Raw genomic sequence first — 17,858 nt, 5'->3', positions numbered from 1 at the left:
CAACCAAACTTGGAACATAACTGAAAACCAATGGGCACCATAATACTTGTGTAGTTTCTACATAAAAAGGGAATTCTGTGTGATAATTATCAATAACGTACACCATCCGTTTGCTACTTCGCTCATTACTTTCATCACAGCAGACAACCACTTTCTTCTCTTCGTCGATCACAAAACTTATGGGAATATAATACAAATTTCTCATGTGATGAACAGGTATATCAAATGTAAAGGATTTGCTCCACACAGCTTCAGTACCAATATTGTTAGTCACCCACAAGTCCATCTTTGATGAGATCCGATGTAACACTAGAAGTTGTTTTTCTCGAGCAACTGATAGAGCCATCAGTCCACCACTATTCTGATGAATCATTGAAAGACTCAGACGTTCTATAAATCTCTCTCTTGTAAAATCAAAACTTGCTAAGAATCTATAGTGGTCTGTTTCATCAAAAGCAAGCCAGTAAGTATTTCCCTTCAAAGACACACCCGTTTTTGTACTTATGAGGCAGTTGAAAGCGACGACATCAACAAGCACCCTCCATGAATCAGAGCTAAAATCATAAATCTCATACCCAACACAGTTATTATTTGCATGGTAATACCTCAAAATTTTGAAGCTAAGGCAATTATTGTTGTTTTCGTAACCTAAAGAATACATATACCATCTCATGAAATCATTTTTGGGTTGGATTCATCTGGTTTCCCCCAAACACGGATTCCAAACAACGAGTTCACATTGGGTGATGGTGCATAACAACAAACCGCCGCAGTGAAAAACTTCCCTTACTTTTTCTGAATCAGATAAATGAGTAATATTCTTTAGTCCAAGTGGAACCTTAAACTCTATAGACGATAGATCAGCGACGTTGAGACTGTTGCTTACTGAGAAAGTTATTAATTTCGTCAACATCACTAATAGAACCACGGACTGCTTTGGAGCTTTACCAAAGTTTTTTTCGATGAATCTTCCGTCTTTGAATAAATCCTTCCATCGTTTGCAAATAGATCGAAATCGTTTCAGATATGTGGCTGGAACCCTAGAGAGTATTTCTTCTACCAACTCGGACGGAAGATCGGACATTATCACCGTGATCTTGCAACACGACTTTGGGCGTAGAAATTAGGGTTTTGGTTTTTTCACGTTTACCGCCTTCAACCATTCTTGTCTTATATACAAGAAACGATTTATTCTTACCTTTTCCTAAGTGGATTTTTTTGTTAATTTTCCTAATCAATTTTGTAATATATATGTGTGTATGTGATAAAATTGAAAATGGTATATTATCACAAAACTAAAAAAAAAAAAAAATGGAGGCCAAGGGCGCATAGGAGCCGCTACTTATGATCACCATATTTGTATCCAAGTTAGCTATGTTCTTGATGTAGAGCCTTCTAGGAATCCTTCTGTAACTGAAGGAAGACAGCATCTACAGCTTCATTGCTGATGTCAAGGGGCTTATAGGCTGCCCTATATTGGGAACGTTCCGCACACCACATCGGCTACTTCTGCTAGGACGGATGGAATCCACAAGCAAAAGAAGATGAGCTCTAAAATATTGGCGCAGAGCAAAACAGGTGTGAAAAGCCATCTGTTTCTCTGAAGACGTCATGACTTCAGGAGCTGATCGGTCAGAATTAGCACCAGTTCTAACTGAGGCTGCATCTTTAAGAATTGCAAGGAGTTTCTGCAAACTATCATGAGCATCAAATGCATCCAAAATGGCTCTGAAGACAAAAGCAGCAGCAAACTTGATCCTGGGAACACTCTAGAAGTTCGATAGCTAATTTAACCACTTGATGTATGAGATCCGATGGAAGTGCACATACACGTTACATTATACCCTGAGATAAATTTTGAAGGTAAGACGAGCCGATTAACGAGATCAAAGAGATGACAGGCGAACAAAAATTGCATTACAAGCCGGAAAATTTTGCTGTTAGTATTACCTGAAGAGAACCTGTGGTGTATAAGCAAGATGAGAGACCATAAAAGGTCTCATTAACCCTTGGAACAGCCAGTAATTTTTGTATGCCACCCCGGTCAACAAACATCGCAGCAAATTTCCGGTGAGCAGCCAGAGCACATATCAACTTTATGACATCAGTCATCAGGTAACAAAGGAGACAGTGTAGAACTATAGTTACATAGGGATGTACGTTACAACAGCAATTTTGATGCAAAAAGCTATAGATTCTATATTTCTATATATCATCAGCATGACTATACCTCACACCTCTTAAATCCGATCTGAAGTAACTTCGTATTTATTCCCGTAACCATAGTACTAAACCATACCAAACCAATTTTGAAATGAAAACCGAAACCTAATAGATTACTCTAAACCAAGAGAAAGAAACATATGAGTTTTCCTAGCCCCTCTCCAAAATCCATTGCTTTTTTACACACAACGCTGCGGAATCCGATCATCCTCGGTTTAGACTTCATTACTTCATTTCAATGGCAAAAAGAAATCTCAACTGTAATCTCCAAGTATATTTATGTTTTGTGTTGTTGTCGTCTTGACCAATGCTACACAAACCACAGTATTCCGGCTACGAAACAACAAAAGATAAAGATAAAAAACACCGTTCACCTTTTGTTTGTCTGTTTGATATAGGAATACTGCATTAGACACAACTTTCTTTTAGGTCCAGTTTCTTATCAGCCTAATTACATATTAAGGAGAAAAGGACCCAGCAAACTGAACCAGAACACTAAACCAGATTGGATGGAAATTATATCAGCTCGGTTTGTGTCTCTCCCACGAGAGAATCAACTAGGGTTAGGAATAGATGTCGATTTCTTGATTCTATTCACATCAAGTCTGAGATATCGATTATCCATTACTACTTAAAAACATCTTACACGAACACCATACATACAATTACTCAACATTAGTACTATTTGCCAACATAAGAAACACATTCAAACGAAAAAAACAATTGTAAACTTGATTTGAATCTTGTATATGATATAGATCTCAATTTCACTCTACATCCCGATACATATAATTCAAAAACTAATATTGCATTTATTCAATTATCATATTTTACATGCTATTATTGTAAAACACACTTTAAGAATGTTGAAAAACTCTAGAAACAAGTAAATTCGTTAATTCAAATCAAATCAAACACATAAAAATACATTGAGGAAAAACAACAGAAATATAAATTTTAACTACGTAAGAAGTAACCCACACGGAGGGCGGCTGCTTATCTAGTGAAAAACATTGGAATTACGAAGACAATGCCAACTTATTCATGAATCAAACAAACATTAATTTTTAAGTACACTCTTGAGGAGCACCTCGAGGAAACCTTTTCTTATCGGTGCAATAGTTGTAGACCATATACTTACTCTGTGCCCATTTCACTCTATTCTTGCCTTTGAAATCGAGTTCTTGAGTGAACCATGGGGCATTCACAGGGCAAGATGATTTTCCATTAAGCCATACACAACCTTCCACATTGTAGTTTCTGTAGGAAGCGGTAAAAGGAGCTTTTGACCAGTCTGTTTTCTCTAATCCTCCCCTTGTGGCCCAATGCTCTGCTTCCCAAAGACTCGCATAGAGCCTCATTGGTTGGTCATTTGGGAACGGAACTCCAATTGACGCGGAGTTCTTGAACTCTCTAATTGGAATTCCATCAATTGTAAAACTGAAAAAGGGAACAAACAAAAAGAGAGAGAATGTTAGTCCATGAGCTCATTCCCACAAACCGTTTATACTATTCACAAGAGATCAAAGGGTGCACTTACATAACCCTTTGGGGATTCCATGTGATGCAGTAAGTGTGAAAGTCAATGGTTGGGTCGAACCATAGATGAAATTGTTGTTCTTTATCTCCTGTGCCTTTTGTGTAAACATTAGTGTGGAGAGTATATGGATGGCCGCTTATGTTTCCCAAGAACTCAAAATCTATCTCATCCCACGTAAGTCCTGGTGATTTAAGCTACACAAGGTCATCATAAAAGCAAATAGTGTGAATATACGAAATCTAGTGAATAGCAAAAGATAGCAAGAATTGATTTGAATCCGTATTTTGAAATATACTTACATAGAATGTTGTGACTGTTCCAGCAGAGTTACCAGGGACAAGTTTCATTTGAACCTCGGCTTTGCCATATAAAAACTCTTGATTGGACTGAAAACCCGAACCAGAGAATTTGTCGAGCGAGAGAGAAAGAAGATTCCCAAGGTTGTCGTGAATCTTTCCGCGGCCATCACCCCAATGTATCTGAACGTCTTTGTGGAAGCTACCCGCATAGACGCCCACAGAATGTACTGCAAAGAGAAAGAGAGTCAAGAATGGGAACCTTGCATCGCAAGAAGACTTCATTTTGGTAGATTCTAAAAGAGTAGTAATGATAGATGAGTTGGTAATGGGAAAATGGAGGTAAGGGGCATTAGTATTTATACATAGCTTTGGAAATGAAAAGAAAGAGAGATAAGAGGTCCAATGGAGGTGTGCTTTTGTCTTTTTGGCTCACAAATTTATAATATATCCTATAGATTGCTATATATACACACTTTCCGGCTATTTGGACCATAAATCATATTTATTCAGAGTGCATGATTCATTTAGATATTTGATTTGCAAAGTTTTGTCGGTCAAAAACTTTAAGTCAAAATAAAGTCCTTATAAATTTTCCTAATCATTCTATGTATTTATTCTGTTTACAATGTATTATATAACTTTGTAATATTTCGCCGACATAGTCAGTGTTCTTAAAACAACATCTGAATTAACACATCATATCAGAACTAACCAAATAAAGAAATTAGCGTCTGATTATCGAATTCCGAATCATGAAAAAAAAAATACATATACGAAGTCAAACATATTCATTTATGTTTCATGTTTCTTTTAAAGATGTTTCATGTTTTTTAACACTCTTAGCAAAACAAGAATATAATGGGTTAAACAAATCGATGAGAAAAGATCTGACAAACAAGTAATGCTCATAGATGAGTGTCCTATATATAGATTGCTATATACTTTCCGACTGTTTTGACCATAAATCATATTTATTCAGAAAGCATTATTTATTTATAGATTACTTTTTCGCAAAATTCTGTCGGTTATTGGTAATAAAAAAAAACTGTCGGTTAAGAACGAGTCCTCACACTCTCCTCGTAATCCTTCCATGTATATTATTCTCATTAAAAATATTATTAAAACGTGTATCTTTCACCACATAATCAGTGTTCTTAAAACAACCTCTGAAATTAGCACATCATATGTAAAGAACTAACCAGGCAAATGAAATTAGTGTTCCATTATCGAATTCCAAACCTAGAAAACAAAAATTTCTAACTAACTATATGAAGATAATGTTACAAAACCAAACCAAGGAGATGCTGCATTTTGATTTTAGAGACAAGTTGAAGCAAGCCAAATCAATAGTCAATTTGATCAAATTATTAGTTTTTGCTATTTTTCCATTAACTTTTCGAACCATAAATCTTTATCATCTAGCCAACACGGACGCTATGGCTTCTATATCTTTCTAAGCTTTGAACTGTTTTCCAGATTTACTCACCTCTTTTGTAGAATAGATCATATGTACGTGCTTTTTCTTTTAAAAAGGTATATATATATATATTCATATATATATATCTGTATGTATTTATCCATGTGATGATAGCAGCTTGTTTTTAGTCAATAGTAATGTTCTCCTTGTTTTTTATTTTTTTTTTTTTGCCAAGGGAACAATGTAATAGGTTGACATCTTTGTAACACATTTTCTTCATTTTTAATGATATTAACATTCATAGCAAAAAAACTATCTATGTAATTGGAGTCATTTAGATTATTATTCTTCTGATGTCTCAACCATAGATTCGTTTTGTTAAGTTTGGTAAAATTACATAAGAACGACATTAATATCAATTCAATTTGGTCGACGACCTTATATGACTCTAAAATATTTGTGTTTCTCCTAATTAACTTGAAGCCAAAATATATGTAAAGTTGTTAATTTAATATAGAGGATTTTGAATTTCAACCTGATCTTGAGCTCGAATACGTTATAATACTATGTTTAAGAAGAAAAAAAAACTTGAATAATGATTACATGTATTACCAACGACTTCTCAAATTAATAGATACTAATAAAAGATCCAACATTGTCAAATGCATATGAAAAAATCATATCACATATGCAAGGTGACATAAGGACTGGACTTGTGAGGTTTGAAGCCTTGATCACTAAAAAAAGTTTGCACATGGAAGCAATCAATCGACTAGTTAAAACCGTATATATAAAATTGTAGGCCATATGCATGGTATCATTACACCATGATGAAAGCCTATAGTCAGCTTCGCAACTAAATATAATATTACTGACTTTCTAAAATCTAATGAAACCTATTGAGTTTTCAGTCTAAGCTTTAGTAACGAGAACTATTGTTTCCATAATTTATTATTTGTTATTACTTAAAAAATCTTACACATACACACCACACAGAATATGAGCAACAAATGAATGAAAACTAAATATAATAGATAAATCTCGACTGAGTTACAAGGACAATGGCAAGTAACTTATTCACCAATCAAAGAATCAAGTGCACACTGCTGGAACACCTTGAGGAAACCTTCTTTTATCGGTGCAATAGTTGTAGACCATGTACTTACTCTGTGCCCATTTCATTTTTTTCTCGCCTTCCATATCAAGTTTTTGAGTGAACCATGAGGCGTTCGCAGGGCAAGATGATTTTCCATTAGCCCAGACACATCCTTCCACGTTGTAGTTTCTGTAGAAAGCAGTAAAAGGAGCTTTTGACCAATCTGTTTTCTCTAATCCTCCCCTTGTGGCCCAATGCTCGGCTTCCCAAAGGCTTGCATAAAGCCTCATTGGTTGTTTCTTTGGGAACGGAACTCCAATCGACTCTGAGTTCTTGAACTCTCTAATCGGAATGCCATCAACTGTAAAACTGAAAGAGAGGAAACAAAAGAGAATGATTAGGAATGCTACATCTAAAAAATGTGTTAAGTCTAGAATAATATTTAAGAGACATGTAATAGTCCATTGCTTTTGAGTTCCAAAACCCATAAACTTTAACAAGAATGTCGGTCCATGAGATCATAGCATCAAAACATATAAGATTAAACAATATACATGGGATGAAAAGAAGCGCTTACATAATCCTTTGGGGATTCCATGTGATGCAGTAAGTGTGAAAGTTAACTGTTGGGTCGAACCATAGATGAAACTGTTGTTCTTTGTCTCCAGAGCCTTGTGTGTAAACATTAGTATGTAGAGTGTACGGATGACCACTTATGTTTCCCAAGAACTCGAAATCGATCTCATCCCACGTTGTTCCAGGCGATTTAAGCTACAAAATAAAACACCAACATGCTCATCAGTTATATGTTATCTAGCCAATAGGAAAAAGATGACAAAAATATAACAAAAATATATGAAGTTGTATGTTGCTTACATAGAATGTTGTGACTGTTCCAGCAGAGTTACCAGGCACAAGTTTCATTTGAACCTCGGCTTTGCCATATAGAAACTCCTGATTGGATTGAAACCCTGAACCAGAGGATTTGTCGAGTGAGAGAGAAAGAAGCTTTCCATCTCTGTCACGAACCTTTCCACGGCCATCACCCCAATGTATCTGAACGTCTTTATGGAAGCTACCGGCATAGACTGCCACGGATTGTGCCGCAAAGAGAAAGAGAATCAAGGACGCGAATCTTGTACTGCAAGAAAACTTCATTTTTTGTAAATTATATCTCTGGAGGAGTATTTGATATCTCAAATTGTATTGTTGATGGAAATTTGAGGTAAGTGACATTAGTTTATATAGCTGATGGAAAATGGCCAAGGAAAAAGAGATGGAAGGTTCATGGGTTTTGATTATTGTAAGTGTGCTGTATTCTAGTTGGCTCATTTCGATCTCTTGCTGGTTGTTACAAATTGAATCTAATAAAATATCATTTCATTACTCGTTTATTGTTACAAAACAGAGAAAATAATGTATATGGACAAATTTGTATGTATCACATGCTGGTCCCGCGTTTTGAATGTAATGAGGTCACTTTGTTTGTCAACACGGCTTTTGACTTTTTGACCTGAGCGCAAACCCTCCGCGCCGCATAGAGGGTTCGAATATTAGTATTAGTATTTGCATTTTTATTTTCTTTCTTTGATTTTTATTTGTCTAACTTATTATTATGATTTTTGTGCTAACATTAGAGTTTCACCATGGTTTATTAAAAAAAAGAAGGTATGTTCCACCTATAAACTGCTGCATAAGAAACATATTTCGATCCAGCTAAAATGACATTTTACTCTCTAAATGAAACCACTAGGTATGAAAATAATGACATAAGCTAGGACGATTTTTATAACATTTTACGGTTATATTTAACTGAATTTTATATAACAGGCCGAGTAAGCTAGTATTTGAGACTTCGTTTTCCAAACTAGTACCTGGGAAACTTGGGCTACCAAACAATTAATTAATTATGAGATTGAGAAACCAATGGAGATATATATTAAAAATCATGGTTCTTTCCTAGCAATAAGAAACCACTGGTGAGGACACATATTTTCATGCTTTATTTTAATTTTTTACTTTTTTTTTGGGTCAAACTCACATGATCATGTCTTGCTAACTTATTTCGTTTCTACTCCATTTTGCGAAAACTAACTCATACTAAAGTTTTCTCATATAAAGTGTCCATAAAAACCAAATTACATCTCGGACCACATATTTAGCAAACCTCTTGATTTTTGTTTTCTTTTATATTCTATTTTGGTCTGTTCTCAAACAAACTTCGTGTTCTCAAGACTGATTTAATATCAGTTTGCTAGTGAGCAGAGCCTTTTGCACGACTAAGCTTTAGTCAAACCTATTTCTTTTGGCTACCTTACAACGAACCATCAAAATTAAAAGCATAGCTCAAGAAATGGGTGTCTCTATTAGAAAATAAAAAATCATTTTTAATCTGATCAAAAACTGGAAACAAAAATGTATGTTGAATATTGGACCGTCCTGCCCGCTCATCCATCTAGAATATGTGCTTCCCAAGAATTGTTGTGTAATTTAGTAATGAATTTGTCAGTGCTCCCGCCTCCCAATAAATTCCACAAATCAAGTGGAGCCAATTAAGTAGTAGTAGTAGTTAAAACTTTTGTTTCAATAACTTATTGTTTGCTATTAATTTAAAAATCTGATACATATGAGCAACAAATGAATGAAAAGAAAATAGATAAACACAAATTTGAGTTACAAAGACAAGGCCAAGTAACTTATTCACCAATCAAAGAATCAATAATTTTAAGTGCACACAGCAGGAACACCTTTAGGGAATCTTTTCTTATCAGTGCAATAGTTGTAGACCATATACTTACTCTGCGCCCATTTCACTCTATTAGCGCCTCTCCTATCAAGTTTTTGAGTGAACCATGGGGCGTTTGCAGGGCAAGATGATTTTCCATTAGCCCATACACATCCTTCTACATTGTAGTTTCTGTAGAAAGCAGTAAAAGGAGCTTTTGACCAATCTGTTTTCTCTAATCCTCCCCTTGTGGCCCAATGCTCTGCTTCCCAAAGACTCGCGTAGAGCCTCATTGGTTGGCTCTTTGGGAATGGAACTCCAATCGACTCTGAGTTCTTGAACTCTCTAATGGGAATGCCATCAACTGTAAAACTGAAAAGTGAAAGAAAGAAAAGAAAATCTTGATTCATGAACACATAGCCTCAAAAGATTTTATCATACTATGTACAAAGTGATAAAAGTAGGCGCTTACATGATCCTTTGGGGATTCCATGTGATGCAATAAGTGTGAAAGTCAGCAGTTGGGTCGAACCATAAATGAAACTGTTGTTCTTTGTCTCCTGAGCCTCTTGTGTAAACATTAGTATGGAGAGTATAAGGATGGCCACTTATGTTTCCCAAGAACTCGAAATCGATCTCATCCCATGTAACTCCCGGGGATTTAAGCTACACAAATTCATCATAATCACTAACATACTCAGTATATGAATGGAAAAAGATGACAAGAATGCCTTAGAATCACATGTTTTACTTACATAGAAAGTTGTGACCGTTCCAGCAGAGTTACCAGGGACAAGCTTCATTTGAACCTCGGCTTTGCCATAGAGAAACTCCTGCTTGGATTGAAAACCGGATCCAGAGGTTTTGTCAAGGGAAAGAGAAAGAAGCCTTCCTCCATTGTCGTGAATCTTTCCACGACCATCACCCCAATGTATCTGAACGTCTCTGTGGAAGCTACCCGCATAGACTCCCACGGACTGTGCGGCAAAAAGAGAGAGAACCAAGAACGCGAACCTTGCGCCGCAAGAAGACTTCATTATTGTAGATCTCAGATGTATATTGTTGATGGAGATTGAGGCATGTGACATTAGTAGTTTATATAGAGGATGAAAATGAAACGGAAAAGAGATAAGAGAGATGGAAGTTTCATGGGGTTGATCATTAATTGGTGCATGTGCTTTTGCCTCGTTGGGTCACAGCTTTATAAATAATGTATTAATGTAATACATTTGATTATTTGATCTGTTGTTTGCTGTTACAAAGTGAATCCTATTAAAATATTAATTTCATTTCTTTTTCTTATTGGTGCAAACCGAAATAAGTTTTGGACATTTGTATAATACTGGATGGTCCCAATGTTTTTGATGTGTCAACGCGGCTTCGACTTTCGAGCACCGCCTAGATGAATTCGTCTTTGTTCTTTCATTTCAAAACGAGCCCACCTACCTATACGTAACAGTAGGATAGTGTATACATTCAAAGTATCCTGAAATTTGGGTTTATATCATTACACATACCCTACCATTATCAGACTTTTATATTTTGGTAAAAAAATTTGAGTTTATATTAATTTCTATTGTGTTTATTTATTTAAAATATTTATATGAAAATATCTTTCCGAAATTGTAAACTTATTAAATAGGAAAATGTGACGAAATTAAAAACCAATAAAAACAAAATAAAAACGTTGTAATTTTGTTGAATGCAAACAAAATATATTAATAAAAATATACATATAGAAATCATTAATCATAGTTGTATCTTTCACCTATATATATATATATATATAGTTCTGATATGATTTTTAGCTTTTGACCTTTATACGTGTTGAAAAATAAAAAAAATAAAGAAGGTGATTTGAGAATAAGAGAAACGAGTCATGGACCAAACCAGAATCTCAGGCCCAAATACACTCAAGCCTTGCTCGGAAGACGAATAAGAGTACGAATTATGATTATAGACCTCATGGTGAGTTTGCCAAAAAAAAAAAAAACCTCATGGTGATTGCTTGAATCAGATTAAATATGTAGGCGAATTCAAACTCAATCTGAAACTTAATTTTCATTAAAAAAAAAAAAACTATGTGAACCCACTGTATCCTTTACCTCACATTTTAAGCAATATTCGTCAATAATTTGGAATCAAAACTAATGTTTCCTTTGCCGTGTGATCCGTGATCTATACAGCTTTATATATGGATAATAATCCTCCAAAGCTTCACCGAAACTCTTCAGCGCAGCTAATATCAGCAACTTTGCATCTTGATCAAATTCAGGTTAAATACATAGATATATATGAAATTAAAACCTTTTGCTTGTCTTGATCGGAGCCAAGTGAAATAAATTTTTGGTGGTCAGGGACCATGATTGTAACGTAGAGATTGGTCTGAGAGTGGAGCTTTACGGTTTCCGGCGTCGTGGAGCTTGACGTGACCGGCTTTAATGGATTTGTTTAGGTTGAGTGATTGGTAAGGAGAAGGGAGATTGTTTCCTAATCTTTCCATAGTTGATCCCAATCCTGCTTGGAAGTGATAACTATGTTTTCTTGTTCCCAATTGCATAGCAACATGAACCTTTAAGAATAGAAAAAAAGACATGATTATGGTAAGTGAAAGTTTCTTTGAACATTCAAGTGTTAAGTGCAATGAGACTTACTTGAAAGGCCAAGGAGAGTGAAGTGTAACAGAGCAAAATAAGCCATTAATTGGAGAAAAATGTTGTTGAGAGGAGAGAGTGGTGAGTTGATTTTGAGACGAAGGAGAAGAGACTTGCTGCTGGGGTTATTTAGAAGGAGATGATGGGATTGTGATTAAGGATTAAAGATATCATCACTCATGCAAGAAAAGCTTGTGATCAAACTAATAATTGTTATTTGAACTCTCGTCTCTCGCAGTTCTTTTAATGTTTGTTTTTCTTTGGGTTTGTGTTTTTTTGGTTAACTATAAGGATTAGATAAAAGAAAACCGGTTGGTTGGCTGGTTCAAAGGAAACCAAGAACCCTTTGTCGATTAATTCACTCAAAATCTGCAGATGTAATGATAATTGTTTTTTAGAGTGTTGAATTTATTGCTAGTCAAAGGAAAATGGGTGTTTATTGACAACTGAATGATGTGCATTTTCCCAGTGTTTTGAGTTGGTATGTCGTTTACTTAACTCATAACATTAATTTCATACGCAACAGGTTCGTGTTATGCATAAAACTTGTACCACCCAATCACGAAAGACACAGCTGTAGCCATGTATATGGTGTGACCTGTATATGCCTCGGAGAAATGCTGAAATGCAGTTTCCACAGACGCAGAGTCATAGTCTATCATTTTCGGTGGCCTTTGTTCAAGCTTAGCAAGCATGTTCTCTTTCTTTTGCTCAGACCATTTCATGTAACCGAGGAATCGCCTCTGAAAGTTGTGATTGTTGTCGCACCTGCCTTTCATGAAGTTGTACAGTCCTCACGAGAAGCTTATACATTAATATTCTGTTGTTTAAAAATCATGCGGTAGATGTAAGCTCTCCTAACTTCCTCCCAATAATCTAGTCATTCCACACCCCAGTCATATAAATCTCAAATTTCGAATTGTATATAATCGACCATATAATAGTAGTAATACTAGATTACTACTAGTATTACCACTAATATTACTAGTATTACTACATAGTATTACTCGTATTACTACATAGTATTACTACATAGTATTACTACATAGTATTACTAGTATTACTACTAATATTACTAGTATTACTACATAGTATTACTAGTATTACTACATAGTATTACTAGTATTACTACATTACTACTAGTATTACTATATTACTACTAGTATTACTATTAATATTACTAGTATTACTACATAGTATTACTAGTATTACTATATTACTACTAGTATTACTACTAGTATTACTGCTATTACTATTATTATTACTAGTATTACTACTAGTATTACTACAAAGTATTACTAGTAATACTACATAGTATTACTAGTATTACTAATTTTACTACTAGTATTTCTAGTGTTACTAGTATTACCACTAGTATTACTACTAGTACTATCAGTACTACTAATACTATTACTAGTAGTAATGAAGTAATAGTATTACTACTAATATTACTAGCATTACTACATTACTACTAGTATTACTAGTATTTTTACTAATATTTTTACTAATATTAGTAGTATTATTACTAATATTACTACTAATACTACAAGTATTACTACTAGTACTACTAATATTATTACTAGTACTACTCGTACTACTAGTAGTACTGCTAGTATTAATACTAGTAATTATTAGTATTAGTACTAATACTACTACTACTAGTACTACTAGTACTACTACTATTACTGCTAGTACTACTACTAGTACGATTAGTATTACTAATAATACTAGTATTACTACTAATATTATTAATCGTATTACTACTAGTATTATTACTATTATTATTACTAATACTACAAATATTATTACTAATAGTATTACTAGTATTAGTACTAGTATTACTACATTACTACTAGTATTATTATGTAGTAATACTATGTAGTAATACTAGTAATACTAGTAGTAATACTAGTAGTAATGTAGAAATACTAGTATTACTATTAGTATTAATAGTATAACTACATTACTACTAGTATTACTATTAGTATTACTAGTATAACAACATAGTATTACTAGTATTACTACATAATATTACTAGTATTACTACATTACTACTAGTATAACTACATAGTATTACTAGTATTACTACATTATTACTAGTATTACTACATAATATTACTAGTAATACTATGTAGTTATACTAGTATTACTACATTACTACTAGTATTACTACTAGTATTACTACATAGTATTACTAGTATAACTACATAGTTTTACTAGTATTACTACATAGTATTACTAGTATTACTACTTTACTACTAGTATTACTATTAGTATTACTAGTATTACTACATAGTATTACTAGTATAACTACATAGTATTACTAGTATTACTACATTACTACTAGTATTACTACATATTATTACTAGTATAACTACATAGTATTACTAGTATTACTACATAGTATTACTAGTATTACTACATAGTATTACTAGTATTACTACATTACTACTAGTATTACTACTAGTATTACTACTAGTATTACTAGTATTATTACATAGTATTACTAGTATAACTACATAGTATTACTAGTATAACTACATAGTATTACTAGTATTACTACATTACTACTAGTATTACTACATTACTACTAGTATAACTACATAGTATTACTAGTATAACTACATAGTATTACTAGTATTACTAGTATAACTACATAGTATTCCTAATATTACTACATTATTACTAATATTACTACATAGTATTACTAGTATAACTACATAGTATTACTAGTATTACTACATTACTACTAGTATTACTACATAGTATTACTAGTATAACTACATAGTATTACTAGTATTACTAGTATAATTACATAATATTACTAGTATTACTACATTATTACTAGTATTACTACATAGTATTACTAGTATAACTACATAGTATTACTAGTATTACTACATTACTACTAGTATTACTACATAGTATTACTAGTATTGCTACATAGTATTACTAGTATTACTACACAGTATTACTAGTATAACTACATAGTATTACTAGTAGTACTACTTTACTACTAGTATTACTACACAGTATTACTAGTATAGCTACATAGTATTACTAGTATAACTACATTACTACTAGTATTACTACATAGTATTACTAGTATTACTACATAGTATTACTAGTATTACTACATAGTATTACTAGTATAATTACATAATATTACTAATATTACTACATTATTACTAGTATTACTACATAGTATTACTAGTATAACTACATAGTATTACTAGTATAATTACATAGTATTACTAGTATTACTACATATTATTACTAGTATAACTACATAGTATTACTAGTATTACTACAAAATATTACTAGTATAACTACATAGTATTACTAGTAGTACTACATTACTATACAGTATTACTAGTATAACTACATAGTATTACTAGTATTACTACATTTCTACCAGAATTACTACATATTATTACTAGTATAACTACATAGTATTACTAGTATTACTTCATAATATTACTAGTATTACTACATTACTACCAGTATTACTACATAGTATTACTAGTATAACTACATAGTATTACTAGTATAACTACATAGTATTACTAGTATTACTACATTACTACTAGTATTACTACATTACTACTAGTATAACTACATAGTATTACTAGTATAACTACATAGTATTACTAGTATTACATAGTATTACTAGTATTACATAGTATTACTAGTATTACTACATAATATTAGTAGTAGTACTACAATACTACTAGTATTACTACACAGTATTACTAGTATAACTACATAGTATTACTAGTATAACTACATTACTACTAGTATAACTACATATTATTACTAGTATAACTACATAGTATTACTAGTATTACTACATAGTATTACTAGTATAACTACATAGTATTACTAGTATTACTACATTACTACTAGTATAACTACATAGTATTACTAGTATAACTACATAGTATTACTAGTATTACTACATAGTATTACTAGTATAACTATATAGTATTACAAGTATTACTACATTACTACTAGTATAACTACATAGTATTACTAGTATAACTACATAGTATTACTAGTATTATTACATAGTATTACTAGTATAACTACATAGTATTACTAGTATTACTACATTACTACTAGTATAACTACATATTATTACTAGTATAACTACATAGTATTACTAGTATTACTACATAGTATTACTAGTATAACTACATAGTATTACTAGTATTACTACATTACTTCTAGTATAACTACATAGTATTACTAGTATAACTACATAGTATTACTAGTATTATTACATAGTATTACTAGTATAACTGCATAGTATTACTAGTATTACTACATTACTACTAGTAGTACTACACAGTATTACTAGTATAACTACATAGTATTATTAGTATAACTACATTACTACTAGTATTACTACATAGTATTACCTGTATTACAACATAGTATTACTAGGTATAACTACATAGTATTACTAGTATTACTACATTACTACTAGTATTACTACATTACTACTAGTATAACTACATAGTATTACTAGTATAACTACATAGTATTACTAGTATTACTACATTACTACTAGTATTACTACATAGTATTACTAGTATAACTACATAGTATTACTAGTATTACTAGTATAATTACATAATATTACTAGTATTACTACATTATTACTAGTATTACTACATAGTATTACTAGTATAACTACATAGTATTACTAGTATTACTACATTACTACTAGTATTACTACATAGTATTACTAGTATTGCTACATAGTATTACTAGTATTACTACACAGTATTACTAGTATAACTACATAGTATTACTAGTAGTACTACTTTACTACTAGTATTACTACACAGTATTACTAGTATAGCTACATAGTATTACTAGTATAACTACATTACTACTAGTATTACTACATAGTATTACTAGTATTACTACATAGTATTACTAGTATTACTACATAGTATTACTAGTATAATTACATAATATTACTAATATTACTACATTATTACTAGTATTACTACATAGTATTACTAGTATAACTACATAGTATTACTAGTATAATTACATAGTATTACTAGTATTACTACATATTATTACTAGTATAACTACATAGTATTACTAGTATTACTAGTATTACTACATAGTATTACTAGTATTATTACATAGTATTACTAGTATTATTACATAGTATTACTACTAGTATTACTAGTATTATTACATCGTATTACTAGTATAACTACATAGTATTACTAGTATAACTACATAGTATTACTAGTATTACTACATTACTACTAGTATTACTACATATTATTACTAGTATAACTACATAGTATTACTAGTATTACTACATAATATTACTAGTATAACTACATAATATTATTAGTATAACTACATAATATTACTAGTATTACTACATAGTATTACTAGTATTACTACATAGTATTACTAGTATAACTACATAGTATTACTAGTATTACTACATTACTACTAGTATTACTACATAGTATTACTAGTATTACTACATTACTACTAGTATTACTACATAGTATTACTACCTAGTATTACTAGTATTACTACATAGTATTACTAGTATTACTACATAGTATTACTAGTATTACTACATTACTACTAGTATTACTACTAGTATTACTAGTACTACTACATTACTATTAGTATTACCTGTATTATTACATTACTACTAGTATTATTGGCTCTTTGATGCTGTGAGACTGATATAGATAGTACTGAGATATAAACTCACCTTAAAATTAAATCGAGAGGGAGTGGTATAAATATGTTAGGTTCGTTCTCGTGATTGATGATGTGAGCCATGTGGCGGATCCTTATAAACTGTTGCTTGACGAAAGCCAAGTGCTTGTAGATGAACCTCTTTTCTCTGAAGAG

At 32.1% G+C, this 17,858-nt stretch overlaps 3 protein-coding genes across 3 annotated transcripts; all 3 read right to left on the bottom strand.

Annotated features, from left to right (window-relative positions):
• Nucleotides 1-3,190: 3,190 nt before the first annotated feature.
• Nucleotides 3,191-4,383, bottom strand: LOC18030658 (xyloglucan endotransglucosylase/hydrolase protein 20). Its single transcript, XM_006412662.2, has 3 exons — nt 4,063-4,383; nt 3,764-3,957; nt 3,191-3,663 (listed from the first exon to the last, which is right to left on the bottom strand). Exons 1-3 carry the CDS (start codon nt 4,342-4,344, stop codon nt 3,291-3,293), a joined length of 849 nt encoding a protein of 282 aa, XP_006412725.1. The 5' UTR covers nt 4,345-4,383; the 3' UTR covers nt 3,191-3,290.
• A 2,039-nt stretch (nt 4,384-6,422) lies between these two features.
• On the bottom strand, nt 6,423-7,811 carry LOC18030657 (probable xyloglucan endotransglucosylase/hydrolase protein 18). Its single transcript, XM_006412661.2, has 3 exons — nt 7,452-7,811; nt 7,153-7,346; nt 6,423-6,944 (listed from the first exon to the last, which is right to left on the bottom strand). Exons 1-3 carry the CDS (start codon nt 7,809-7,811, stop codon nt 6,572-6,574), a joined length of 927 nt encoding a protein of 308 aa, XP_006412724.1. The 3' UTR covers nt 6,423-6,571.
• A 1,340-nt stretch (nt 7,812-9,151) lies between these two features.
• LOC18030656 (probable xyloglucan endotransglucosylase/hydrolase protein 17) lies at nt 9,152-10,426 on the bottom strand. Its single transcript, XM_006412660.2, has 3 exons — nt 10,056-10,426; nt 9,773-9,966; nt 9,152-9,672 (listed from the first exon to the last, which is right to left on the bottom strand). Exons 1-3 carry the CDS (start codon nt 10,386-10,388, stop codon nt 9,300-9,302), a joined length of 900 nt encoding a protein of 299 aa, XP_006412723.2. The 5' UTR covers nt 10,389-10,426; the 3' UTR covers nt 9,152-9,299.
• Between the last annotated feature and the right edge of the window lie 7,432 nt (nt 10,427-17,858).

This window comes from Eutrema salsugineum, unplaced genomic scaffold (assembly GCF_000478725.1).
Source record: "Eutrema salsugineum unplaced genomic scaffold, Eutsalg1_0 scaffold_1, whole genome shotgun sequence".
NCBI classification, from domain to species: Eukaryota; Viridiplantae; Streptophyta; class Magnoliopsida; order Brassicales; family Brassicaceae; genus Eutrema; species Eutrema salsugineum.
This window is presented reverse-complemented; position numbering and strand designations above follow the sequence as displayed.